The sequence below is a fragment of the Callithrix jacchus genome, chromosome 22 (assembly GCF_049354715.1).
Source record: "Callithrix jacchus isolate 240 chromosome 22, calJac240_pri, whole genome shotgun sequence".
In the NCBI taxonomy this organism is placed as follows: domain Eukaryota; kingdom Metazoa; phylum Chordata; class Mammalia; order Primates; family Cebidae; genus Callithrix; species Callithrix jacchus.
Genome location: NC_133523.1, coordinates 51,072,680 through 51,100,297, shown reverse-complemented (window position 1 = coordinate 51,100,297; position 27,618 = coordinate 51,072,680). Strand labels below are relative to the sequence as shown.

The following is a 27,618-nucleotide window of genomic DNA, read 5'->3' as shown; positions in this document are numbered from 1 at the left end:
AGTTGGATTTTGGCCATGTTGTATTTGAGATGTCCCAGAGACTGCCAAATTGAGGTGCCAAGTGGACCTCTAAACATGCAATTATGAAATTATGTCAGGTTATGGCCGGGCGCAGTGGCTTACATGTATAATCCCAGCACTTTGGGAGGCCAAGGCGGGTGGATCACGAGGTCAAGAGATCGAGACCATCCTGGTCAACACGGTGAAACCCCGTCTCTACTAAAAATAAAAAAATTAGCTGGGCATGGTGGTGCACGCCTGTACTCCCAGCTACTCAGGAGGCTGAGCAGGAGAATTGCTTGAACCCAGAAGGTGGAGGCTGCGGTGAGCCGAGATCATGCCATTGCACTCCAGTCTGGGTAACAACAGCAAAACTCCATCTCAAAAAAAAAAAAAAAAGAAAGAAATTATGTCGGGTTTAGGCTGGAAACATCCAATGGATGGATGCTTTTGTGTGGACACCGCATGCAATTGTTGGTTGGGTTTAAGACAGTGGCCAAGCCTCCTGAGCAGAGAGGAGGTCTAGGACAAAAATGAAGCACAGCAATAGAAGCATGAGAGCTGGGCTTTGGTTTAGGTTGACTTACGTCTCTACAGCTCACTATGTTTTTGTGGCCATCCTTTTTATGGTCAGGGCATGTTATCTCCTCTTAAGTGGGGTCCTGGGGTTTTTGTCAGGCTGGTGGAGTGGCAAGATCAGAAAGGGCCAGTCTAAGCTGAGTCCCCAGGCCAAGGTGGGGCCAGTGAGTCTTAGTATTTGAGTGTTAGGAATACCAAAGACAGCTATGACTAGGAATGAGACAACACATACAAAGGCAACAATATAAGAGGGAAAAGATATTTGAGATCTGCTTTTGATTCTGGGCAGCTGATGGTTGAAGAAACAGGGCAAGGAGGGCAGGCATTGACTTCAAGGCTGTGGCTGCCTCTGGCAGTGGAGTGTTTGGAGCTCTGTAGCTGGACCAGGATTGGATCCTGGATGCGTCTGTCAGGAATATCTCACCATGTTCTCCCTAGCACATGGTGAGATGCTAGGGAGAAGCCTACAGTGTGCACAGGGAGGGGATGGAAACATGAGAATTGTCTGGTCTGAGGAGTGACATGTAAAGGTGAGGGAATGTGAACCATTGGCCCCTTGGCCCTGGTACAAGAGGCATAAAGAGAAAGGAAAGCCCAGATTTTCTTGTGTGGGAGGTATGAGCCAGAAGACACAAGGAAAATTGGCCAGCAGGAGGGAGGAGCCAGCATGCATCTGCCCATCGGCCTGTTGCTTCTCTAGGTTGGGTTGTCCTCAATACAGTGACCAGTGGGACTACTAGGAGAGGGAGGGGCACCATTAAGTCCAGGGCATGTTAAGTGGGGCCCTGAGGAAGAAGGTAAGCTGTGGATGAGTAGTAGATGGTCTGAGAGAATCATAAGAGAAAGAGATGTCAGTGGTAGATGTGTCAGAATTCTGAGTCACATGGCAAGGGCCTACATATTTCCATTTCATCATTTGTTTCTTTTTCAGCATACCTGTTGGCCCTGTGGCTCAGCTGTCCCCTCATTGAAGAGCCTGGTAACCTTTGAAGATGTGGCTGTATATTTCTCCCAGGAGGAGTGGGGGCTCCTTGATGTAGCCCAGAGGCACCTGTACCACAATGTGATGGTGGAAAACTTTGAGCTCATTACCTCACTTGGTAATGCCCTGCCCCAGCATGGTGGTGACCAGCTTATGCCCTGTGTCTCTTCCCCATAGAAAGTTCTGTTCATGCCAAAGCCAGATCATGGGTACTGCTTCCTTCTCAGGTTTCCTGTTGTAGGTGCTGCGGTGGCCAGTCTGCTGTGTGTACTTCCCCTGTCTCTCTTCTGAACAGCCTCGTGAGCTTTCCTAATAGCTGTTGCCCAGGAGCCCTGTGGAGGCAAAGGTTGGGGATCAGACATCTCCAGTCTTCCTAACAGCTCCCACTGAACTTCACCAATCCCTGGTTGGGTTACCTAGTATGAGGCCATGCCCAGATTCTGTTTCTTTCCCCAGTGAGATATTTTTTAAAAAATAGCTTTATTGCTGGGCGCGGTGACTCACGCCTGTAATTCCAGCATTTTGGGAGGCTGAGGCGGGTGGATCACGAGGTCAAGAGATCGAGACCATCCTGGTCAACATGGTGAAACCCTGCCTCTACTAAAAATACAAAAAATTAGCTGGGCATGGTAGCACATGCCTGTAATCCCAGCTACTCAGGAGGCTGAGGCAGGAGAATTGCCTGAACCCAGGAGGCGGAGGTTGCGGTGAGTCAAGATCACGCCATTGCACTCCAGCCTGGGTAACGAGTGAAACTCCATCTCAAAAAAAAAAAAACAAGCTTTATTAAGATAAGCCATACAATTCACCTTTTTCTTTTCCTTTCTTTTTTTCTTTTTTTGACACAGAGTCTTGCTCTGTCTCAAGGCGGGAGTGCAGTGGCGCAATCTTGGCTCACTGCAACCTCTGCCTCCTGGGTTCAAGTGATTCTTCTGCCTCAGCCTGTTGAGTACCTAGGAGTACAGACACATGCCACCACACCTAGCTACTTGTTGTATTTTTAGTAGAGACGGGGTTTCACCATATTGGCCAGGCTGGTCTCAAACTCCTGACCTCGTGATCCACCCGCTTCAGCCTCCCAAAGTGTTGGGATTACAGGCGTGAGCCACCGCGTCCAGCCACTATTCACCCTTTAAAGTATACAGGTTAGTCTCAAAAAAAAAAAGTATACAGTTTAGTGATTTTTATATGTCATTGCGATAATGTAATTTTAGCATGTTTTCATCACCTAAAGAGAAGCTTTAGGTCTCATTAGCAGTCCCATTAGCTGTCATCTTCCCTTATCCCTTATTTCCCCCGGTCCTAGGCAACCATGAATCTACTTGACTATATAGACTTACCTTTCCTAGCTATTTTATAGAAATTGACTCTTACCATGTGTTTTTCCGTGACTGGCTTTCTCTTAACATGTTTTTGAAGTTCGTCAATTTAGTAGCATGTATCAATATTTCATTCTTTTTAACAGCCAAATATTCCAGTGTATAGATAGATTACAGTTTGTTTATCCATTTAGCAGTTGATGAGAATTTGGCTTGTTTCCATTTTTTTTAGGTGTCAGAAAAATTGCTGCTATAGAAGCTCGGCGAGGTGCCTATAATACAGCTACTCAGGAGGCTGAGGCAGGGGGATAATTTGAGCTCAGAAGTTTGAGATCAATCTGGGTGACATAGCAAGACCCCACCTCAATCTTTAAAAACGTACTGCCATGAATGGTCTTGTATACATTTTTGTGTAGATAGGCTTTTAATTCTCTTGTGTAGCTCTGTAGGAGCAGACTTGCCAAACTCTTTTCCAAATTGGCTGCCCCATTTTACATCCCTATCTGCAGTGTGTAAGTGCTCCAGTTTTTCTACTTCATCTTCGTTTGTTGCTGTTTATTTATTATAGCTATGCTGGTGGGTGTGAAGCTGTATCTCACTGTGGTTTTGGTTTGCATACTCCTAATGATTAAGGATGCTGAACGTCTTTTCAAATGCTTATTGATCATTTGTGTATATACCTTCTTTTGGAGAAATGTCTATTTAAGTCCTTTGACCCATTTCTGTGTCCTGACCCTGGTGAGGTCTCCCTTATTCTGTTGCTTGGCTGGTCCCTATCCTGCATAGTAATGGGCCCTTATTCACCCTTGATGATGGTCCTGTTGGCCTGTCAACAATCCCTGGGACCTCTTCTTGGGTGTGAATTCCTGGGTAACACATTTCTAATGAAGGCATCCATTACCACCAAGTGGAATACCTAGGTAACTGGCGTTTCTGTACTTTCAGGTTGCTGGCATGGAGTAGAGGGTGAGGAGGCCCATCCCAAGAAGAATGCTTCTGTAGAAGAGGTGTTACAGGTCAGGAATGCACATGCAGATCCCTCCACCCAGAAGGCTAACCCCTGTGATATGTGTGGGCTATACTTGAAAGACATTTTGCACCTGGCTGAGCATCAGGGAACATACTCTCAGGAGAAACCCTACTCATGTGGAACATGTGGGAGAGAGTTTTGGTTGAGCACAAACCTTCACCAGCACCGGGAGTATAGTAGAGGGAAGCCCTTCAGATGGTATAAGAACAGGGATGCACTTATGAAGAGCTCTAAAGTCCACCTGTCAGAGAACCCCTTGACTTGCAGGGAAGGTGGGAAGGCCATCCTGGACAGCCGTGACCTCCTCCAGCTTCAAGCTGTTGACAGTGGGAGGAAGCCATATTCCAATCTTGGGCAGATTCCAGAAGTCTGTACTACACAGAAACTCTTCAAGTGCAGCAACTATGGAAAAGCATTCCTGAAAAGCTCCACTCTCCTCAACCATTTGAGAACTCACTCTGAAGAGATAACATTTAGATGCCCAACAGGTGGAAATTTCTTAGAGGAGAAATCAACCCTTGGTAATCAAAAACTTCACACTGGGGAAATATCCCATGTGTGCAAGGAGTGTGGAAAGGCCTTTAGTCACCTATCTAAGCTGAGGAAGCACCAGAAATTTCACACTAAAGTAAAATATTATGAGTGCACTCAATGTGCGAAAACCTTCAACCACAAACTCACATTTGTTCATCATCAGAGAATTCACCCAGGAGAAAGGCATTATGAGTGCAGTGAATGTGGGAAAGCCTTCAATAACAGATCACACCTCATTCGACATGAGAAAGTTCACACTGGAGAAAGGCCTTTTGAGTGCCTGAAATGTGGAAGAGCCTTCAGCCAAAGCTCCAATTTCCTTCGGCACCAGAAAGTTCACACCCAAGTAAGACCTTATGAATGCAATCAATGTGGTAAATCCTTCAGCCGAAGCTCTGCTCTCATTCAGCACTGGAGAGTTCACACTGGAGAAAGACCATATGAATGCAGTGAATGTGGAAGAGCTTTTAATAATAACTCCAACCTTGCTCAGCACCAGAAAGTTCACACTGGAGAACGGCCTTTTGAGTGCAGTGAATGTGGAAGAGACTTCAGCCAAAGCTCCCATCTCCTTCGACATCAGAAAGTTCACACTGGAGAACGGCCTTTTGAATGCAGCGAATGTGGTAGAGCCTTCAGCAATAGCTCCACCCTCATCCAGCACCAGAAAGTACATACTGGGCAAAGGCCTTATGAGTGCAACGAATGTAGGAAATCCTTCAGCCGCAGCTCCAGCCTGATTCAGCACTGGAGAATTCACACCGGAGAAAGGCCTTATGAATGTAGTGAGTGTGGGAAAGCCTTCACTCACAGTTCCAGTCTCATTGAACACTGGAGAGTTCACACAAAAGAAAAGCCTTATGAATGCAATGAATGTGGGAAATTCTTCAGCCAAAACTCTATTCTCATTAAGCATCAGAAAGTTCATACTGGAGAAAAGCCTTATAAGTGCAGTGAATGTGGGAAATTCTTTAGCCGAAAATCTAGCCTTATTTGTCACTGGAGAGTTCACACTGGAGAAAGGCCTTATGAATGCAGTGAATGTGGAAGAGCCTTCAGCAGTAACTCCCACCTGGTTCGTCATCAGAGAGTTCACACAAAAGAAAGGCCCTATGAGTGCATCCAGTGTGGAAAAGCCTTTAGTGAAAGATCTACACTTGTTCGGCACCAGAAAGCTCATACCAGAGAAAGGATTTATGAGTGTAGCCAGTGTGGGAAAGTCTTTAGCCATCTTTGTAACCTTGCTCAGCATAGAAAGATTCATACCTGAGTGGAGCCTTATGGGAGTGGTCTTTGTGAGAAGATCTTCAGCCAAGTCAAACTTCATGCAGTAGAATCCCCGTATTAGAATTTACCTACATGTACTCCTAATGTGGAAAAGTGTTTAGAAGCTGCTATGTTCTTTCTCACCAGCCCAAAAAACTTCGCAGGGCCATCTCACCCATGTAGCATAAGGCAGAAGCCACAGCCACTTTCCATCTTGCCTGGATCCAAAAATTTGCAGCAGTCCTGTCCTCATGCATGGGGAAAACAGTTCCCTGAGCCTCCCTTAGCCTGTCCTGTAGGGATTCAGGACCATCCTTAGCTCACTGGAATGGTGTTAATTCCCATTGCCTCTGAGAGGGTTAGGCAGTCAGCTGAACCCATGCTGGTCAAGGGGCCTTGAGGGAAATCTAATTTGAGCTCAGGAAGAAATCAAGTTTGTGTTTAACCCCTAAGATGTGTCCATTGAGACCACAAATCACCCTCCACCGGAATAACCTACCTTGTCTGCACTATACTGTGTGATAATAAAGAGCTTATTGATGAGGTTGCCTTTTAGTCTTAGGGATTCTGTTGGAGTAGGCTGAGAAAATGAATGGATAGAGTGGGGGCACGAAATCTGCCTAAGGGCACAGCAGAAGAGCAGGCAGTTGCTCTGTCCTGTTGTAGCCTGCTTCACATTGCTATGTGAAGGACTGGGGAAGACTGAAAGGCTCTGGACTGAACACAGTGGCCTATGTTTTAGAGTTATCTTAGGGCCCAGAGCTTACCCTGAGGAAAAATAAATTAGTCTACAACACTAAAATAGTCCCAGGGTCACCAAGGCAAAACCTAGAGAAAAAAAAAAAAAAAATTTTTTTTTTTTGAGACGGAGTTTCGCTCTTGTTACCCAGGCTAGAGTGCAACAGTGTGATCTTGGCTCACCGCAACCTCCGCCTCCCGGGTTCAAGCACTTCTCCTGCCTCAGCCTCCCGAGTAGCTGGGACTACAGGCGCACGCCACCATGCCCAGCTAATTTTTTGTATTTTTAGTTGAGACGGGGTTTCACCATGTTGACCAGGATGGTCTCGATCTCTTGACCTTGTGATCCACCCGCCTCGGCCCCCCAAAGTGCTGGGATTATAGGCGTGAGCCACCGTGCCCAGCTGAAAAAAAATTTTTAAATAGAACAAAAAAAAAAAAAAAACCTCGAGGAGCCCAGGGAGTACTCCATGTGCATAGAGATACACTGGATGTGAGGTAATAAATAGGGGTTTGGGGAGACTGTGGTAAACTAGGGTACATGCTATCCTGGACAAAGCAGTAGCCATAGTTCCCCATCAACTGTGACTGCAGGATGAGGGTATGCAGAACCACTCCAGAGCTGCAGACTTCCTATCTGCCATGTTAAAGTTTTTGCCACAGTTAAAACAGACAAATGCAATTTTGGGTGCATTCACTTCACTTCTCTTGAACTGTATCTTGGCATGTATCACTCCCAGGTAGGAACTGGGGACTGAGAAAAGTGACAGCCTATAGTCCAGGAAAGTGGTTTTTATAGTCTGCCCAGGGTTTCTGGTCAATAACACACACTTCGTGGCTTCACAGTCTTGCTGGCCAACAGAGTGGGCACAGGCAGATGGGGGTATTTAACACAGTTGACAGATCTGGTATTTTAGAAAAAGCTTGAGATCCAGAACCTTGTAGAATATGGTGCTTGGCACCTATTTTTAAAAGCTTATTTGTTGGCCGGGCGCGGTGGCTCAAGCCTGTAATCCCAGCACTTTGGGAGGCCGAGGCAGGTGGATCACGAGGTCAAGAGATCGAGACCATCCTGGTCAACATGGTGAAACCCCGTCTCTACTAAAAATACAAAAAATTAGCTGGGCATGGTGGCGCACGCCTGTAATCCCAGCTACTCAGGAGGCTGAGGCAGGAGAATTGCTTGAACCCGGGAGGCGGAGGTTGCAGTGAGCCGAGATTGCGCCATTGCACTCCAGCCTGGGTAACAATAGTGAAACTCCGTCTCAAAAAATAAAAATAAAAAGCTTATTTGTCATGTAATTTCAGCATAATGTACATGTGAGCTGTTGCTGTTTCCCTGACCTCCCTCATACAAGGAAGTACTCATGACAGCATTGGCTGGGATGTGAATAGGAGTCCAGGTGCAGTGGTGCACACCTATAGTCCCAGCCACTTGAGAGGTTGAGACGGGAGGATCTCTTGAGCGCAGGAGTTTGAGTCCACCTGGGCAACATAGCAAGGCCCCATCTCTAAAAAAGAAAAGAGTGGACTGGGTGCAGTGGCTCAAGGCTGTAATCCCAGCACTTTGGGAGGCTGAGGTGGGCAGATCATGAGGTCAGGAGATTGAGACCATCCTGGCCAACATGGTGAAACCCCATCTCTACTAAAAATACAAAAAACAAAATTAGCTGGGTGTGGTGGCGTGCACCTGTAGTCCCAGCTACTCAGGAGGCTGAGGCAGGAGAATTGCTTGAACCCAGAAGGCGGAGACTGCAGTGAGCCAAGATCGTGCCACTGCACTACAGCCTGGGAGATAGTGAGAGATTCTGTCTCAAAAACAAAAAGCAAAGAGTGGCCTGGGCTCACATCATTGAACAACAGTTTCAGTAGCCACTGCTGCTGCCAATCTGTCCTAGATCCCTCTCTGATCTCCCTGCCCATGTGAATGCCACTTAACAGGCTCAGCAGTGGGGTATGTGACAGGGCCAGTACTCCATGACTGGTCATTCCTCACCCTGACCATGGCACCCTTAGCCTGCCAAAGGTTGTACTCCCGGGTGAATGTGAGGCAGGATACTCCGACTAACAGTCTCATTTGTGAAGAGCACTTTCCATGCACAGCAGGATTCATAAGGGAGAGGACTCTAGGGCCAGGCAGTTGTGAAGACTTTCCAGGGTGATGACCCCCTTTCCAGCACTGGAGTACCAGAATAATGAGAAGCTCAAAAGAGAATGTGGAAACACCTTCGTTTCTCCATCACCAGAGCACCCATGGCACAGGGAAGCCCTGAAGAACTGAGTAGGAAGATGTTGCCACACAGCTCCAACACCAGTTAACACTGGGCAGGCCATGAGAGGGAGAAGCCCTTCAAGAGCACTGGCTATGGGAAGGCCCTCATGAAGACTAGCCCTCTTCAACCTCCTAAGAGCCCACACTAAAGAGACACTCTTGAAACACTTGGTATGAAGAAAGACACTCAAGAAGAAATCAATCCTTATCTAGAACCAAAAAATTCACATTAGAGAAAACCCCTGCATGTAAGGAATCTAGGATGGTCTTCAGTGACCTCTATGAGAAAGCAACATCAAGCACCTATGGGAAAAAACATTACAAACGCAGTGAAAATGAGAAAGCCTTCAGCCACAGATACCCCCTTTCAAGAAGAATCACCAGAGAATTCCAAACAGAGTTATGGGAAACAAATGTGGGAAAGCCACAGCCCCCAGAATCTGAGGCAGCACTGCATTACTGCGGCCTAGGACTAATAGGTAACTAATACAGAAAGGCTTCTCTTCATGGACTCTTTTCTGCATCTACATGTGACACAGTGACCCAGACCTGGATCTGCCTGTCTGTCTCTGAGATAATAAAGGCCTTGATGGTTAGCCACTTGCCTCAGAGGCAAGGTCCCCTTCTGGGACCTACTGGTGAGGTGCATTTAAAGACTATTTGTGGGGGGGCACTAAGTGAGTGTCTGATTGGGCAGGAAGAGCTCTCAGTCCAGATTTGGTTGAATTTGCCTTGTTGCCCTAAGGCCTCCTGTGAAGGACTGACAGGCTCTGTGGACTGAATCCTGTAGTCTGGACACCAGGAGTCACCTGTGGGACCAGACAGCTAGCTCTGAAAAATGGGGTGGTTTCCTTGAGAACCTCCACAGCAAGAGTTTGGTCCTCTGTTCCCAGTGCATGCCCTACTTTACTAGGTATGTGTTCCAGGACCTGCTCTTGGCTCATGACTCATGAAATATAGAACTCAGTAGGCAGGTATAAGTGGTTCGGACCTGCCAGGGCTATGTGGAAATTATCATTGGTACAAAACTCTAGGTGTGGAGAAGACTGGTGAGCAAGAACGGACATGTCTGTTTTTTTTTTTTTTTTTGAGACAGAGTTTCGCTGTTGTTACCCAGGCTGGAGTGCGATGGCACGATCTCAGCTCACCGCAACCTCCACCTCCCGGGTTCAAGCAATTCTCCTGCTTCAGCCTCCTGAGTAGCTGGGACTACAGGCACGCGCCACCACCATGCCCAGCTAATTTTTGTATTTTTAGTAGAGACGGGGTTTCACCTTGTTGACCAGGATGGTCTCGATCTCTCGACCTCGTGATCCACCCGCCTCGGCCTCCCAAAGTGCTGGGATTATAGGCATGAGCCACCGCGTCCAGCCGGGACATGTCTGTTCTAAAGGCACATTAGAAACTTCCAGTGACTATGGCCAAGTGACATAAGGGTATATACAACTTCTCAGGACATGCAGACCTACCTGTCACTCATAACTGAAATCCAAATAAATGTTTTGTGGATTCCTGTGGACTCTCTGGGCTGTTCATCTCATGGCCATCACTGCACAGGTAGGAACCTCAAGGCAGAGAAGACAGAAATCATGGTCTAGAGTGGCTTATGTGAGTAGCCAGGGTTTCTAAAGAGTCACATGGCCAGGGCCTTCATAATTCCACTTATGGCGGCCACCAAGCAGGTCTGCCCCTCTTAGGGGTGGGGAAACAATATGGTGGAGTCTTCCTGGTTTTGCGAGAAGAGTCAAATACTTGGATTTTTATGTGGCATCTGATTTCGTAAATGTTGAAAATCATTTCAAAAAACATTTCAATACAAACTCAGTTCACCAAAACTATAAGTTGGCTTTGTATATTTCCCTGGGTCCTCCTGAGGCCTAGGGGAGAATAGACCAGAAATCTTCTGACATGAAGCTCTTTGGCCTGTGGTGTCCATCCATACTATATGACCGATCAGAGGCCACTGCAGCTGCCACCTGTCTCGGAAGCCCCTGAGGGGATGGACAATGATAACTACGTCATGAGCAGAAGCCACAACAGTTTTGCAGGGAGCAGAGATTACGGCAGGGCTTCCCAAGTACTCCCCAGCACAGGGAGGTGTCTGGGGGATGCCCACCCTGCTCAGGCCTGCCTTCCTGAGTATAATATCTCCAATATGGAAGATTCGTGTGGGATCAGAATTAAAGGCCAGTTGAGTCACATGGGGGCTTCCAAGCAAATGAAGTTAGGGTAGACGCGTCATCAGAGCGCAATCCTCTGTGTCAGTGGCTAAGATTAGATATCATAAAGTGGTGCTGGGCATGATGGTAGCATGTTCCCAGCTATTTGGGAGACTGAGGCAGGAGGATCGCTGGATCCCAGGACTTAAAGTCTGCCCTGAGCTAGCTACGCTTGCACCACTGTACTCGAGCCTGAGCAACAGAATGAGACCTTGTCTGTAAAAAAGGAAGAATGATATGGTTCCCAGTACATGAGCAGAGTCCTGTGTATTTCTGCTGAACCTGCCTTCTGATCTCCCACTGGGGCTCAGTGTACAGCAGCCAACCTGTGAGAGGAAGGGAGACGTTTGCCAATAATGCCAGAGTATTCCAGGCAAAGACCTTTGAGCTGTGCAGGTTGCCAGCTTTTGTGGGATTCAGTGGTCCATTGCTTTCAGACTATCCTCAACACAAAAGGCAGTTGCCTTCCCCCCGTTGATGCAGTATACCGTCTACCCTGTTACTTTACACTCTGTTGTATCCGATGGTGGTCCTCCTCTGGGACCTACTGGGCAGTTCCTTTCCCCTGGGCCTTTGTTTGTGCCCTCCCACATCAGGGACTCCCCTGAAAGGCTTCTCAATCTCTCCCAATCATACCTCCAGATCAGCTGCAATCTCTCCTCCATGCTAGTGTTGGCATCTGTCTTCTCTTTGATGCCTGTGTTGATTCCCTCACCTCCAACTCCCAAGCTTTGAGTGAATTATCCAGAATACGGGGCCTGTGAAATCTGAAGAGTAGTAGTTGAAGGCCAAGGGTGCCAAAACACTCAGTAACCCTTCCCGCTTGGTTCAACTTGGACTCCTACTGCTAATGAATTGTGTGATCTCGAACACAGACTCCTAAGCTTCAGTTGTCTCATCTGTAAAATCCATGAAATCTGTGCTCACAGTGCGCACCAGACTTTCTGACAACACTAATGCAAAGCTCCTGACACAGAAAGCTCCCCATCAATGTGAAGCACTTTACACCTAGAGTGGGAATTACTATGTTTACCTTAAGCCACACCCACTAACCAGTGCTTCAACCATCATACCCAGATGGCAGACGATGTTGTCCTACCACGTCATGCTCGCACCCTGGACCCCAATTCTGACATTTCTAGACTTGCCTGGTTTTTTTTTTGGGACGGAGTTTCGCTCTTGTTACCCAGGCTGGAGTGCAATGGCGTAATCTCGGCTCACCGCAACCTCTGCCTCCTGGGTTCAGGCAATTCTCCTGCCTCAGCCTCCTGAGTAGCTGGGATTACAGGCACACACCACCACGCCCAGCTAATTTTTTGTATTTTGAGTAGAGACGGGATTTCACCATGTTGACCAGGATGGTCTCGATCTCTTGACCTCGTGATCCACCCGCCTCAGCCTCCCAAAGTGCTGGGATTACAGGCTTGAGCCACTGCGCCCGGCCTAGACTTACCTCTTGTAAAACCCAGATCCTCTCCCCACCTAGCCTTCTTTTGACACTCAGAGCAGTCTAGCTTCAGCTGTGTGATGGGAGAGGCTCAGTCTGACAACCAGTGACTCAGAGCACCCAGTCACCGGCTTCTCCAAACTGCCAAGAACTCATCTATCTTCAGACCTTGTAACCCTCAAGGAATCACTCTACCCTCAAAAGGTATGAAAACAGACACCACTGTGATTTAAGAAGGTGATCTCAGAAGAGAGCACAAGCAAAAATCTATAACCAAGAGATTTCAACATGGGAGGGTGAAAATCTAGAGGCAGGAAGAAAGAAGTAAAGAGTAGAAACATTAGACCCAGTTCACCTGCCTTAAAATCCCAGCTCTCTTTCTTACTAGAGCCTATCTGCTATGCGACCTTTGTGTTAGGCCATTTTTGTGTTACTATAAAGAATTATTTTGGGCCGGGTACAGTAGCTCACGCCTGTAATCCCAGCACTTTGGGAGGCTGAAGCAGGTGGATCACCTGAGTTTGGGAGTTTGAGACCATCCTGGTCAGCATGGTGAAACTCCATTTCTACTAAAAATATACTAAATTAGCTTGATGTGGTGACATGCTGCTGTAATTCCAGTTATTTGGGAGGCTGAGGCAGGAGAATCACTTGAACTTGGGAGGCAAAGGTTGCAGGGAGCTGAGATCATGCCACTGCACTCTAGTCTGGGCAACAAGAGTGAAATTCCATCTCAAAAAAAAAAAAAAAAAAGCTGGGCTAGGTGGCTCATGTCTGTAATCCCAGCACTTTGGGAGGCCGAGGCGGGTGGATCACAATGTCAGGAGTTCGTGACCAGCCTGGCCAAGATAGTTAAACCCCGTCTCTACTAAAAATACAAAAATTAGCCGGACACATTGGTGGGCGCATGTAATCCCAGCTACTTGGGAGGCTGAGGTAGGAGAATCACGTGAAGCTGGGAGGCAGAGGTTGCGGTGAGTTGAGATTCCGCCATTGCACTTTAGCCTGGGCAACAGAGCAAGACTCCATCAAGAAAGAAAGAAAGAAGAGAGAGAGAGAGAGAGAGAGAGAGAGAGAGAGGAGAGAGAAGGAAGAAGGACGGGGAGGGGAGGGAAAAAGAAAAAGGAAGGAAGGAAAGAAGGAAAAGAAAGAAGGAAGGAAAAGAAAGGAGGATGGGAAGGAAGGAAGGAGAAAGGGAGGGAGGCAGGGGAAAATAAAAGAAACATCCCAGTGTAGACAGCTTATAAAGAAAAGCAGGCCGGGCTTGGTGGCTCATGCCTGTAATCCCAGCACTTTGGGACTGTAATTTACAATTGTAAAATACAAAAATTAGCGGGCGTGGTGGCACGCACCTGTAGTTCCAGCTACTTGGGAGGCTAAGGCAGGAGAATCACTTGAACCTGGCAGGCAGAAGGAGGCAGAAGTTGCAGTGAGATGAAATTGCACCACTGCACTCTGGCCTGGGTAACAGAGTGAATCAAAAAAAAAAAAAAACACCTAGTGACATTTTTATTGAGACTGCATTGAACCCACAAACCAACTTGGGGAGGATTAACATATTAAGACTTTCAATTCATGAACATAATAAATGTCCTCATTTACTTAGGCATTCTTCAATTTATCTCAGCGATGTTTTATAGTTTTGTGTACAAGTCCTGCATAATTTTGTAAAAATTATTTCTAAGTACTTCATAATTTTATGCCCTTATAACTTACATCTTTTTTGACAGAGAGTCTTGCTCTGTAGCCCAGGCTGGAGTGCGATAGCACAGTCTATACTCACTGCAACCTCCACCTCCCGGGTTCAAGCGATTCTCCTGCCTCAGCCTCCCGAATAGCTGGGACTACAGGTGCATACCACCACACCTGGCTAGTTTTGTATTTTTAGTGGAGATGGGGTTTCACCATGTTGGCCAGGCTGGTCTCAAACCCCTGACCTTGTGATCTGCCCACTTCAGCCTCCCAAAGTGTTGGGATTACAGGTGTGAGCCACTGTGCCCAATCATAAATTACACTTTTAAAATTACAATTTGGATTGGCTTCCCTTCCCCCTAAAAAAACAGCACTGAGATTTCCATAGGCAGTGAGGTGGTCAATATCCTATCCAGCAGCCAGTCCTGACTGCACAGGCCTGGGAATTGGGGGAGCAATGGAAAATGAAGACAATTCCTCCTTCATGGGATTTTTGTGAAGCTGAGGTAGGAGCCAGATGGGAATCTACTCCAGACCAGACTGAAGACACTGAACAGGAAGAGGCACTGAAAGCACTTCCCCATAAGACATGCCCATAGAGCCGGGCGCGGTGGCTCACGTCTGTAATCCCAGCACTTTGGGAGGCCGAGGCGGGTGGATCACGAGGTCAAGAGATCGAGACCATCCTGGTCAACATGGTGAAACCCCGTCTCTACTAAAAATACAAAAAATATGCTGGGCATGGTGGCGCGTGCCTGTAATCCCAGCTACTCGGGAGGCTGAGGCAGGAGAATTGCCTGAACCCAGGAGGCGGAGGTTGCGGTGAGCCGAGATCGCGCCATTGCACTCCAGCCTGGGTAACAAGAGCGAGACTCCATCTTAGAAAAAAAAAAAAAAAAGACATGCCCACCATTACCATGGCAGTTTGCCATTATCTTGGCAACACCTGGAAGTTACTGCCCCTTAGCAGGGCAACATCTGGAAGTTACCACCCATTTTCTAGGCCATTCTGAATAATACTTGGCATGTCGCATGTTATTAAAAGTAGGTAAATAGGCCGGGTGCGGTGGCTCATGCCTGTAATCCCTTTGGGAGGCTGAGGTTGGTGGATCATGAGGTCAGGGGTTCAAGACCAGCCTGGCCAGCATGGTGAAACCCCATCTCTACTAAAAATACAAAAATTAGCCTGGCATGGTGGTGTGCACCTGCAATCCCAGCTACTCAGGAGGCTGAGGTAGGAGAATCGTTTGACCCCGGGAGGCACAGTTTGCAGTGAGCCAAGATCACACCACCGCACACCAGCCTGGGCAACAGAGCAAGACTCCGCCTCAAAACAAAACAAAATAAAGTGGGTATAAGCTGGGCACAGTGTCACACCTGTAAACCCAGCACTTTGGGAATCTAAGGCTGGTGGGTCACTTGAGCCCAAGAATTCAAGATGAGTCTGGGCACATGGCAAAACCCTGTCTCTTAAAAAAAAAAAGAATTTAAAGAGATGATGTCTTGCTATTTTGCCGAGGCTGGTCATGAACTTCTGGGCTCAAGAAATCCTCCCACCTGAGTCTCCCAAAGTGCTAGCATTACAGGCATGAGACACCAATCCTGGCCCCCCATATATATTTTTTGAGACAGAGTCTTGCTCTGTCACCCAGGCTGGAGTACAGTGGCGTGATCTCGGCTCACTGCAACCTCTGCCTCCCCTGTTCAAGCGACTCTCCTGCCTCAGCCTCCCAAGTAGCTGGGATTAGGTACCCACCCACCACGCCTGGTTAATTTTTTTTTATTTTTAGTAGAGATGGGGTTTCACCATGTTGGCCAGGCTAGTTTCAAACTCCTGACCTCAAGTCTTCTGCCTACCTTGGCCTCCCAAAGTGCTGGGATTATAGGCATGAGCCACCACGCCCAGCCTAAAACTTTTTTTTTTTTGAGACAGAGTTTTGCTGTTGTTACCCAGACTGGAGTGCAATGGCGTAATCTCGGCTCACCGCAACCTCCACCTTCTGGGTTCAAGCAATTCTCTTGCCTCAGCCTCCCGAGTAGCTGGGACTACAGGCATGCACTACCATGCCCAGCTAATTTTTTGTATTTTTAGTAGAGACGGGGTTTCACCTTGTGGACCAGGATGGTCTTGATCTCTTGACCTCGTGATCCACCCGCCGTGGCCTCCCAAAGTGCTGGGATTATAGGCGTGAGCCACCGCACCCGGCCAAAACATTTTTTTTAATTATCTGGATGTGGTGGCATGCAACTGCAGTCCCTGCTACCTAGGAGGCTGAGGTGGAAAGATCACTTGAGTCCCAGAAGTCAAGGGTGCAGTGACCCATCACACAGTTGCATTCCAGGCTGGGAGATAGAGCAAGACTGAAAAAGTCCCATAAACCACAAGATCTGGATCCACACTTTGGTTATCCCACCTGTCTCCCTTGAGCCCCGGAGGGACTGCCCTGACACTGTGACAGCAAAAACTTGACAATGACAAAGGCCACAGCATCCAGAGACACCAGAAGCACTGGATGGGTCACAAAAGGCACATCCCAGGACTACAGAATCTTTCAGTCTCAGGATAATAATGGCCATGAGAGGTAAATAGCCCAGAGAGGATATGAAAATCCAGAAAGCCTATAGATCATTTGCTGACAGTAACCTCGTCTGTAATTGCTGAGGAGTTCTGGTGCCCTCACCCCATAAAACCTCAGTTGCTGGAATATTTGTGGATGCCTCTTTAGAGTTGGTTCAAGCCCTCTTGCTTACCAGACACTTCACTCCATACTACTTACTCGGTATTTCTTTTTTTTTTGAGACAGTCTTACTCTGTCGCCAGACTGGAGTGCAGTGGCGCAATCTCGGCTCACTGCAACCTCCGCCTGGGTTCAAGCGATTCTTCCGCCTCAGCCTCCCGAGGAGCTGGGACCACAGGCGTGTGACACCACGCCCGGCTAATTTTTTTTGTATTTTTAGTAGAGACAGGTTTTCACCATGGCCAGGATGGTCTCGATCTCTTGACCTCATGATCCGCCCGCCTAGGCCTCCCAAAGTGCTGGGATTACAGGGGTGAGCCACCGTGCCCAACCCTTACTCGGTATTTCTATGCCCACTTACTCTACCCAACAGGCCCCTATAGGTTTTACAGTCAGTCTAGAACTTACCTCCACGTTCCAGATTTTGGAGAATATGGCTTCTGAGCTGAATCTGGAAACAGCCCCTTGTGACCATTGCTGGAAGTTCTGGAACATTCCCTGGGAACAAGGAACCCAACGTTTTCTCTCCATAAACATACAGATCTCACACCAACTATCCCCTTCTTCAAGGTGAGCTCTGGACCCACAAACATACCTGACATGCAGGCTACGGGTCTTTCTTTCCCTGAATGACTCAGGGGCCAATACAAATTAGGCCAACTTGACTACTTGACTTGAACTATTTTCTGTCATCCTGCCATCCCCACTGAGGCAGAAAAAAAGAGACCGCCTCCACAAAAGCCACTCCCTCGACTTATGGTGATAGTGCCTGATTCTATTCTCAATCTCTTCACACACAGGGATGAGAACCTCAATATTAAAAGTGACTTGGGCTGGGCGCAGTGGCTCACGCCTGTAATCCCAGCACTTTGGGAGGCCAAGGCGGGTGGATCACGAGGTCAAGAGATCGAGACCATCCTGGTCAACATGGTGAAACCCCGTCTCTACTCAAAATACAAAAAAAGAGCTGGGCACGGTGGCGCGTGCCTGTAATCCCAGCTACTCAGGAGGCTGAGGCAGAAGAATTGCCTGAACCCAGGAGGCGGAGGTTGCGGTGAGCCGAGATCGCGCCATTGCACTCCGGCCTGGGTAACAAGGACGAAACTCCGTCTCAAAAAAAAAAAAAGTGACTTGGTGGAGCACAGAGGCTCACAACTATAATACCAGCACTTGGAAGGCTGAGGCAAGAGTGCTTGAGGCGACGAGTTCATGACCAGCCTGGGCAATGTAGCAAGATCCTGTCTCTACAAAAAATGTTTCAAATTAGCCAAACATGGTGGCACACAAGTGCAATCCTAGCTATTAAGCAAGAGCATCACCTGAGTCCAGGAGTCCAAGTCTGCAATGAGCTGGGATCATACCACTGCACTCCAACCTGGGCAAGACTGTGAGACCCTGCCTCTAAAAACACTAGGCCAGGCACAGTGGCTCCTAGCACTTTGGGAGGCCAAGGCAGGAGGACAGCTTGAGGCTCAGAGTTGGAGACCAGCTTGGACAATGGAGCGAGACCCTGTCTACCAAAAGTTAGCCAGGTGTGATGGTGCACACCTGTAGCACCAGCTACTTAGGAGGCTAAAGCAGGAAGATCCCTTGAGACCAGGAGTTTGAGGCTGTGGTGAGCTGTGATGGCACCACTGCACTCCAGCCTGGGCAACAAAGCAAGACCATCTCAAAAAAAAAAATTTTTTTTAAGTGGCTTAAACAATAAAGGCTTTATTACCACAGTCCAGAGCAGTATGAGACTGCCCACGCTAGCGCAGGGCAAATACCCCATGTAATATCAACCGCGTCCATGAAAATGGTAAACCTTCCCAACAAGCCCCCAGCTTACACCAGCTCAGCTCCTCTGGCCAGAGCTGGATCGTGTTCACAGCTAGACCAGTCAGGGGTAAGGAATGAGCTGTTTTGGGCTCCACCATTAATGATTCTCTACAGTTTAGAACAAGGAACCCAAGGTCTGCTGCACCACTTGCTGTAGGGATCTTACAGGGTGGATAGAAGTGGATGGTTTCTATCACATTAACTGACAGTAACATGACACTGCCAACAGCCCCAGGCAAGTCAGAGCGCAGTGTGGCTCCTGAAAGCTTCCCACAAACCAGGCACACATGGGAACCCCCCCCCCCCAGGGAGGATGCTGGGATATACAAGGTTAAGCTTCTTTCACATGGCACTCTCACAGTCACTCTCCTCAATCTTCTTTCTGGAATAAGACCTTTTCTGGGCCAGGCGCGATGGCTCAAGCCTGTAATCCCAGCACTTTGGGAGGCTGAGGCGGGTGGATCACAAGGTCAAGAGATCGAGACCATTCTGGTCAACATGGTGAAACCCCATCTCTACTAAAAACATAAAATTAGCTGAGCGGGTGGCACATGCCTGTAATCCCAGCTACTTGGGAGGCTGAGGCAGGAGAATTGCCTGAACTCAGGAGGCGGAGGTTGCGGTGAGCCAAGGTCGCGCCATTGCACTCCAGCCTGGGTAACAAGAGCGAAACTCCGTCTCAAAAAAAAAAAGAAAGAGAGAGATCGAGACCATCCTGGTCAACATGGTGAAACCCCGGCTCTACTCAAAATACAAAAAATGAGCTGGGCATGGTGGCACATGCCTGTAATCCCAGCTACTCGGGAGGCTGAGGCAGGAGAATTGCCTGAACCCAGGAGGCGGAGGTTGCAGTGAGCCGAAATCGCGCCATTGCACTCCAGCCTGGGTGAAAAGAGCGAAACTCCGTCTCAAAAAAAAAAAGACCTTTTCTGATGCACAAGTGCTAGCAGCTAACAACTTTCCCATGTGACCTGTCCTCCTGAGGCCTTTCTGAAGCATGAACTTTCTTGTGCTGAAGGAGAGTAGAACTATGTTTGAAGGCTTTCCCACATTCTGTACATTCATAAGGCCTCTCTTCAGTGTGGAACTGCTGGTGCCGATTGCGGTAGGACCTGGTAGTAAAGGTTTTCCCACACAGGCTACATTCATAGGGCCGTTCCCCAGTGTGGACTTTCCAGTGCTGATAGAGGCCTGAACGAGTCACGTAGGCTTTCCCACATTGCTTGCATTCGAAAGGCCTTTCTCCAGTGTGAACTCTCTGGTGAAGAACGAAGCTATTACTATATTTAAAGAACTTCCCACATTCTGTACACTCATAGGGTCTTTCTCCAGTGTGCACTTTCTGGTGCCTAATGAGGGTAGACAGAACACTGAAGGTTTTCCCACATTTGCTGCACGCATAAGGCCTTTCTCCAGTGTGAATCCTCTGGTGTAGAACAAGTGCATCTTTGCGGTTGAAGGTTTTCCCACATTCACTACACTTAAAAGGTTTTATGCCTGTGTGAACCTTCTGGTGTTTCCTCAGCTTAGACGGGTAACTGAAGGCCTTCCCACACTCATTACACACATGGGATGTTTTTCCAGTGTGAATTTTTCGGGGGTTAATATGAATTGACTTCTCCCTAAAAGCACTTCTGCCTGTTGGGCATCTGAAGGGTCTCTCTTCAGAGTGAGTTATCAGATGGTCAAGGAGGGCAAAGGCCTTCAAGAACACCTTCCCACAGTCACTGCATTTGAACAGCTTCTCTGCCACATGGACTCCTTGCTGTGGTCCACAACTGGAACTAGGTGGGAAGGCTGCCTCATACTCAGTGTGCCTTCTTAGCTTCCCCGCACTACGAGGGTCTTGGTGCTGGATGACTCTGTAGTTCTTTACATGCTTGGGAGGGGCTCTCTCATCCTCCGCTCTACACAGACCATCTGAAAGCAGAAATGAATCTATTACTGAGAGTTGAACTAGAGGCAGGAGGTACCTTCATCACCAGTGCATGTCAGACACACCCATAAGGACTCCAGAGAATTGCTGAAAGATTGCTGGGAAAGGTCTGGGTTAGAAAAGGCTGGCCCAACTGAACATGGCTCCATTAGACTACAGAATAAGAAAGATCTCTTTAAAAAAAAAAAAAAAGGAAAGAAAAGAAAGATCTCAATTGAAATGAGGGCACAAGATAGGGTGCAGTACAGGGAGGAGAGGTGGGGTCTCCAAGTCACTCCTCTGCAAAGGGTTTCAGCAGGACCTTGGCTGCTGGGGACAGGTGAGCATTGTGAGAAGGCAAGTGTCTAGTTCCAGCAAAATCTGATTGCAAAATAGTAGCTAGTGTTTAAGTATTTTTTTTTTTTTTGAGACAGAGTTTCGCTCTTGTTACCCAGGCTGGAGTGCAATGGCACGATCTCAGCTCACCACAACCTCCACCTCCTGGGTTCAGGCAATTCTCCTGCCTTAGCCTCCTGAGTAGCTGGGACTACAGGCACGCGCCACCATGCCCAGCTAATTTTTTGTATTTTTAGTAGAGACGGGGTTTCACCCTGTTGACCAGGATGGTCTCGATCTCTTGACCTCGTGATCCACCCGCCTCGGCCTCCCAAAGTGCTGGGATTACAGGCTTAAGCCACCGCGCCCGGCCATGGTAGCTGGTGTTTAAGTATTAATTAAAGGTTGGCTGAAGTTCAAATACCTATTGAAGGATATGTGCACATCTCAAGTCATGCACTGAGTGGACAACAGTAGACAGCTCTGCATAAATACAGAGAAGGGCAATGAAGAGACACAGGCCAAAGAGGCAGGAACACGCAGATCCTGAAAGTCACAGTAGAGATGGCAGACTGCACAGTGTTCAGATAAGAGGAAAGGTGGAAATAAGGTGGTTACTGCCCTCAACACCAAGGTATGAGTGTATGCAGGTACCCAGCATTCTGTGAGCCCACTGCTGAAACCAAGGTATTCCCCTCTGCTCCACTTACCAAGACCAGAAACAGGACCTCTGCTGGCTTCTGTTCTGCTGACTAGAGTCACATCCACCCAGCTGGTCATACAGGACTGTTCGTCATCCACCAGTTGGGTAAACACAGGGGATCTTGAAGGTGCAAGTCCTGGGATTGATAGGTAGTAAAAGAAACAGGCTGGGCATCGTGGCTCGTGCCTACAGTCCCAACATTTTGGAAGGCTGAGGTAGGAGAATCACTTAAGGCTAGACGTTTGCAACCAGCCTGGGCATCATAGTAAGACCCCATCTCTTCAAAAATTATATATTTTTTAAAAATTAGCCAGGCATGTTGGCATGCACCTGTAGTCCCAGTTACTCGGGAGGCTATAGTGAGAGGATTGCTTCAGCCCAGGTCAAAATGTCAGTGAGCCACAATCAAATCACTGCACTGCAGCCTGGGCAACAGAGTGACACCCTGTCTCAAAGAAACAAACAAACAGAAAAAAAAAAAGCCTTCCTATGCAGCAAAACTGACATGATTGAAGAAACAGACAGTTTAGCAATAATAAAGATTGCAGTTTCCCATCATCAATAATGAATAGAATCACTAAGAAGAAAAGGAAAAAGGACAGGGCAGGGTTGAACAACAATGAAAACCAACTGGACCTAACACATCTATAGAGCATGCCACCTAACAACAGCAGGATATACATTTTCACGTGCACACGGAACAGTCTTCAGAGCATACCATTTGCTAGAATATAAAATAAGCCTTAATAGATTCCAAAGGACTGAAATAATGTTCTCTGTCTACAAACTAATTAAAACAGAAATCAACTGGCCGGCATGGTGGCTCACACGTATAATCCCAGCACTTTGGGAGGCCGAGGCGGCTGGATCACGAGGTCAAGAGACCGAGACCATCCTGGTCAACATGGTGAAACCCCATCTCTACTAAAAATACAAAAATTAGCTGGGCACAGTGGTGCGCGCCTGTAGTCCCAGCTACTCAGGAAGCTGAGGCAGGAGAATTGCTTGAACCCAGGAGGCAGAGGTTGCGGTGAGCCGAGATCGCGCCATTGCACTCCAGCCTGGGTAGCAAGAGCGAAACTCCATCTCAGAAAAAAAAAAAATAGGCCAGGCGTGGTGGCTCACGCCTGTAATCCCAGCACTTTGGGAGGCCGAGGCGGGTGGATCACGAGGTCAAGAGATCGAGACCATCCAGGTCAACGTGGTGAAACCCTGTCTCTACTAAAAATACAAAAAATTAGCTGGGCACGGTGGCGCGTGCCTGTAATCCCAGCTACTCAGGAGGCTGAGGCAGGAGAATTGCCTGAACCCAGGAGGCAGAGGTTGCGGTGAGCCGAGATTGCGCCATTGCACTCCAGCCCGGGTAACAAGAGCGAAACTCCGTCTCAAAATAAATAAATAAATAAATAAATGAATAAATAAATAAATAAATAAAATAAATACATAAAAATAAAAAATAAAGAAATAAAGAGAAACAATAAACCAAAATTTGGGTCTTTGAAAAGATAAAGAAAATTGGCAAATGTTTACCTAGAGTGAAAAAAATAGAGAGAAGACCCAATATTACCACAAATAGGAATGGAAAAAGGACATCACTAGTGACATAATAAAAATTAAAAGATTATCATGAAATACTATGTACAAATGCATGCCAACAAATGAGATAACTTAGATCAAATGCACGAATTCCCAAGTTGACACAAACTACCAAAACTGATTCAAGAAAAAATAGAAAATTTAAACAAACACATAACAAAAAAGGTTTTCTTGTTGTTATTAAAAAACTTCCCCCCACCACACACACAACACCAGGCCCTGATGACTTCAATGGTCAATACTAACAGTAAAGAATAAGAATTAACACCAATACTTAACAAACTCTTCCAGAAAACAGAAGAGAAGGAAACATTTCCCAACTTATCCATGGAAGCCAAAATTACCCTCATACTCGATAACGTCATTGTGAGAAAACTACACTGCCAGGTGCGATGCCTCACGCCTGTAATCCCAGCACTTTGGGAGGCCACAGCAGGCGGATCGTGAGGACAAGAAATCGAGACCATCTTGGCCAACGTGGTGAAACCCTGTCTCTACTAAAAATACAAAAATTAGCTGAGCATGGTGGCACAGTCCCAGCTATTCAGGAGGCTGAGGCAGGAGAATCGCTTGAACCAGGGAGGTGGAGGTCGCAGTGAGCCGAGATCTTGCCACTGCACTCCTGCCTGGCAACAGATCAAGACTCTATCTCAAAAAAAAAGGAAAGAAAAGAAAAGAAAAAGAAAATCAATTACTGTAATACACCACGTTAACAGAAGAGAGGACAAAAATCACATGATCATTTCATTAGACATTGGAAAAGTATCTGACAAAATTTAGTGACCTTTCTTTATCTTTTTTTTCTTTTTTTTTTTTGATAGAGTTTCACTCTTGTTGCCCAGGATGGAGTGCAATGGCGCAATCTCAGCTCATTGCAACCTCCGCCTTCCAGGTTCAAGAGATTCTCCTGCCTCAGCCTCCTAAGTAGCTGGGATTACAGGCATGTGCCACCACACCCGGCCATTTTTGTATTTTTAGTAGAGGTGAGGGTTTACCATGTTGGCCAGGCTGGTCTTGAACTCCTGACCTCAGGTGATCCACCCCCCTTGACCTCCCAAAGTGCTTGGATTACAGGTGTGAGCCACTGCACTTGGTCGTGACCTTTCTTTTTTTTTTTTTTGAGACGGAGTTTTGCTCTTGTTACCCAGGCTGGAGTGCAATGGCGTGATCTTGGCTCACCGCAACCTCCGCCTCCTGGGTTCAGGCAATTCTCCTGCCTCAGCCTCCCGAGTAGCTGGGATTACAGGCACACACCACCGTGCCCAGCTAATTTTTGTATTTTTAGTAGAGACAGGGTTTCACCTTGTTGACCAGGATTGTCTTGATCTCTTGACCTCGTGATCCACCCAGCTCGGCCTCCCAAAGTGCTAGGATTACAGGCTTGAGCCACCGCGCCCGACCGGTCGTGACCTTTCTTAAAAATACATTTAAGAAACTAGAAAGAGAAGGGAACTTCCTCAGCTGAAATGGCTATCTGCCAAAAACTAACAGCTACACCATATTTAATAGTGAAAGACTGAACACCCTAAGTTACGGAACAAGGATGTCTCCTCTCCCCATTTCCACTGAATAAAGAACTGGAGGGTCTAGCTAGGTCAGTGAGGCACAGGAAGAAGCAAAACTATCTCTATTCATAGATGGCATGATCTTATATATGGAAAATAGGAAGGAATCCACTAAAAACTATTTGAACTAATAAACAGATTTAGCAATGCTTCAGGAGACAAGATTAGTATACAAAAAAATGAGTATATTTCTACAACTAGCAATGAACAATCCAAAATTAAATTAAGAAAATAATTCCATTTAAAATAGCATCAAAAAGTCTGGGTACAGTGACTCACGCCTGTAATACCAGCACTTTGGGAGGCCAACGTGGGTGGATCAGCTGAGGTCAGGAGTTCAATAACAGCCTGGCCAACATGGCGAAACCCCATCTCTACTAAAAATACAAAAATCAGCCAGGCGTGGTGGCACGCACCTGTAGTCCCAGCTACTCAGGAGGCTCAGGCAGGACAACTGCTTAAATCCCGGAGGCAGAGGTTGCAGTGAGCTGAGATTGTGCCACTGCACTCCAACCTCTTGAGACAGAACAAGGCTCTGTCTCAAGAAAGTAAAAATGAAAAAGCATCAAAAAGGATAAAGTACTTAAGAATAAATTTAACAAAAGTATCTTTGTACACTGATAATATAAAACATTATTTAAAAAGACAAAACAAGGCCTGGCACGGTGGCTCACACCTGTAATCCCAGCATTTTGGGAGGCATAATCCCAGCATTTTGGGAGGCGTAATCCCAGCATTTTGGGAGGCGTAATCCCAGCACTTTGGGAGGCCGAGGCGGGCGGATCACGAGGATCAAGAGATCCAGACCATTGTGGCCAACATGGTGAAATCCCGTCTCTATTAAAAATACAAAAAGTAGCCGGGCATGGTTGTATGTGCTTGTGGTCTCAGCTACTCAGAAGGCTGAGGCAGAAGAATTGCTTGAACCCAGGAGGCGGAGGTTGCAGTGAGCCAAGATTGCGCCACTGCACTCCAGCTTGGCAATAAGAGCAAGACTCTGTCTCAAAAAAAAAAAAAAAAAAAAAAACAAACAAACCAAACATTATCGGAAAAATAAAAGAGCTAAATAAATAAAACATATCCCATGTTCACTGACCTAAAGACTTAATATGAATATTAGGATGGTAATATTCCCCAAACTGTTCTGATTAAAATTCATGGTTCAAGGCTGGCCCAGGGAGTTCCCTGTAAAATTTCTTTTGTAGAAAGGGAAAACTGGGAGCATAGAGAGGCCATGTCTTCAACAGAGTCACATGGCCAGGAAGAGGCAGAGCTTGATGGGATTTGGTGGGCAAACTATGAAACATCTGACCCCCAAAACCTGCTCCACTAGCTCCTGGGGCTAGTGTTGACAGTGCCATCAGTACTGCTCAGAGAAAGGCAGGGAAAAGGCCAGGAAAAAGCCAGCCTAGTCCTAGCACCCACAATAACTACGACAGCGAATCTGGGAAGGAAACAGGCCCTGTGCCCTGTGGTCTGACTTTGATATGGACAGAACTGCCCATGGGGAAAATGCAGAGGTAGTCGGTGTGCTGGGGGACAGTGTGAGAGACTTACCCAGTGAGCTAAGGAGTGCAAAGTTCTCCAGCATCACATCCCGGTATAGGCCCTTCTGGGTCACATTAAGGAGCCCCCACTCCTCCCTGGAGAAATATACCGCCACATCCTCAAACATCACCAAGCCCTGCAATGATGGGTCCAACTGAGCCTTGGGGTCAATGATGGGCAGAAAAAAAACAACCAAAATATGGACAGATGGACACATACATGCCCTTGACCTGTGTCTGAGGGCCCTCTGGGATCTCCCACTGACATTATCTTTCCCTAGGAGCCCCAAGCCCTTCCCCGCCATACTCCCTACACATATCTTCCTTCTGCCTCAGAGGAATACCAGAACTGCTGGCGTCACTGATGCCTCTAGTGTTACTACTGGACACTGTGTCCAGCCCAAAGTGACAACAGGCTGGTGACCAGACTGGTGCCATCTATGTTCGGGGCCAAGCACACAGGCCCCACTCTATCTCCTGCCTGCCATTTCCAGTCCAGAGATCACAACTCTCAGATGCAACCAAACCTATGCTCATCCTTCTCCCCGGTGCCAAGTACCTGGTCTCAGGGCCTAGTTTGCCCTCCTGCTCACCAGGCACAAACTGAACAGCATGCGTAGAGGTCTACACCCTCAGCACAACCCCCCCCCAGTTCGCCCTACATTGCCTGGCCTTCCACACACGCTGTTCTGCACCTGTGTCTCCAGACAGAGCGCCTGACACAGCAATACAACCCCGTCCCGCCCCGGTCCTGCGGCATATCTCCAATGCCTCCCACTGCCACGGGCATGCCCCAGCCCTGCACCAAAGACCTCCCCCTGGACCCATATGCAGATCTCTGAGACCCTGCCCTCCTCCAGCTCTGCCCTGGGACATACTGCCCCCACACCTGGCGGCCCTCCTCATTCCTCGGAGGCACCCTCCCCTCACCTGCACCTCCCCGGCCATTGGACCGTGACGGCGGAACAGGCCCGGACCCTCGGCCTCAACCGAAACGCGTCCGGGACGCGGAAGCCCTCGGCGGCCGTGGAATCTTCCGGGGACGCTCTCCCCGCGCGGGTGAAATGCATCCGAAAACAAGGAGCCACTTTCGGGAGCCGCGGGGAAGGAGGGCGGTGCAGGGGCCCGGGAGACCCCACGGCGCCTGTCCGCGAGCGACAGGTCTGAGTAAGAGAGCCACTCGCCGGTGGGACACGGTGCATGGAGGGCGCGGCGAGGGTCCCTGGCGACGCCGGAACTCCCAGAACTCTGGGAATTCGGCGCCCCTCAGCCACGACCTCCATTCCCGGCTCTCCTCGCGGCGCGGCTAGGTCGTTGCC

At 47.9% G+C, this 27,618-nt stretch overlaps 2 protein-coding genes across 6 annotated transcripts in view; one reads left to right on the top strand and one right to left on the bottom strand.

Annotated features, from left to right (window-relative positions):
* ZNF132 (zinc finger protein 132) overlaps positions 1–6,261 on the top strand; it is a 7,707-nt gene extending 1,446 nt beyond the window's left edge. The window contains exons 2-3 of one of the 3 annotated variants that reach the window (XM_035285033.2): positions 1,511–1,679; positions 3,826–6,261. In XM_035285033.2, the coding sequence (XP_035140924.2) occupies positions 1,511–1,679; positions 3,826–5,714 (2,058 nt within the window). In that variant the 3' untranslated portion in view covers positions 5,715–6,261. Of the gene's footprint in view, positions 1–1,387; positions 1,680–3,825 lie in introns of those variants that run through there. The other 2 variants (XM_035285032.3, XM_035285034.2) reach the window with 2 other exon arrangements.
* ZNF584 (zinc finger protein 584) lies at positions 825–27,618 on the bottom strand. 3 transcript variants are annotated; one of them, XM_078361055.1, is made up of 7 exons: positions 27,230–27,618; positions 26,310–26,436; positions 21,599–21,727; positions 17,225–20,557; positions 11,576–11,706; positions 10,190–10,285; positions 825–1,893 (listed from the first exon to the last, which is right to left on the bottom strand). In XM_078361055.1, exons 1-4 carry the CDS (start codon positions 27,245–27,247, stop codon positions 19,581–19,583), a joined length of 1,251 nt encoding a protein of 416 aa, XP_078217181.1. In that variant the 5' UTR covers positions 27,248–27,618; the 3' UTR covers positions 825–1,893; positions 10,190–10,285; positions 11,576–11,706; positions 17,225–19,580. The 3 variants fall into 3 exon arrangements, with proteins under 3 accessions (XP_078217181.1, XP_078217180.1, XP_078217182.1); XM_078361054.1 differs by lacking the exons at positions 10,190–10,285; positions 11,576–11,706 and having other exon boundaries at positions 26,310–26,460; XM_078361056.1 differs by lacking the exons at positions 825–1,893; positions 10,190–10,285; positions 11,576–11,706; positions 26,310–26,436 and having other exon boundaries at positions 18,499–20,557.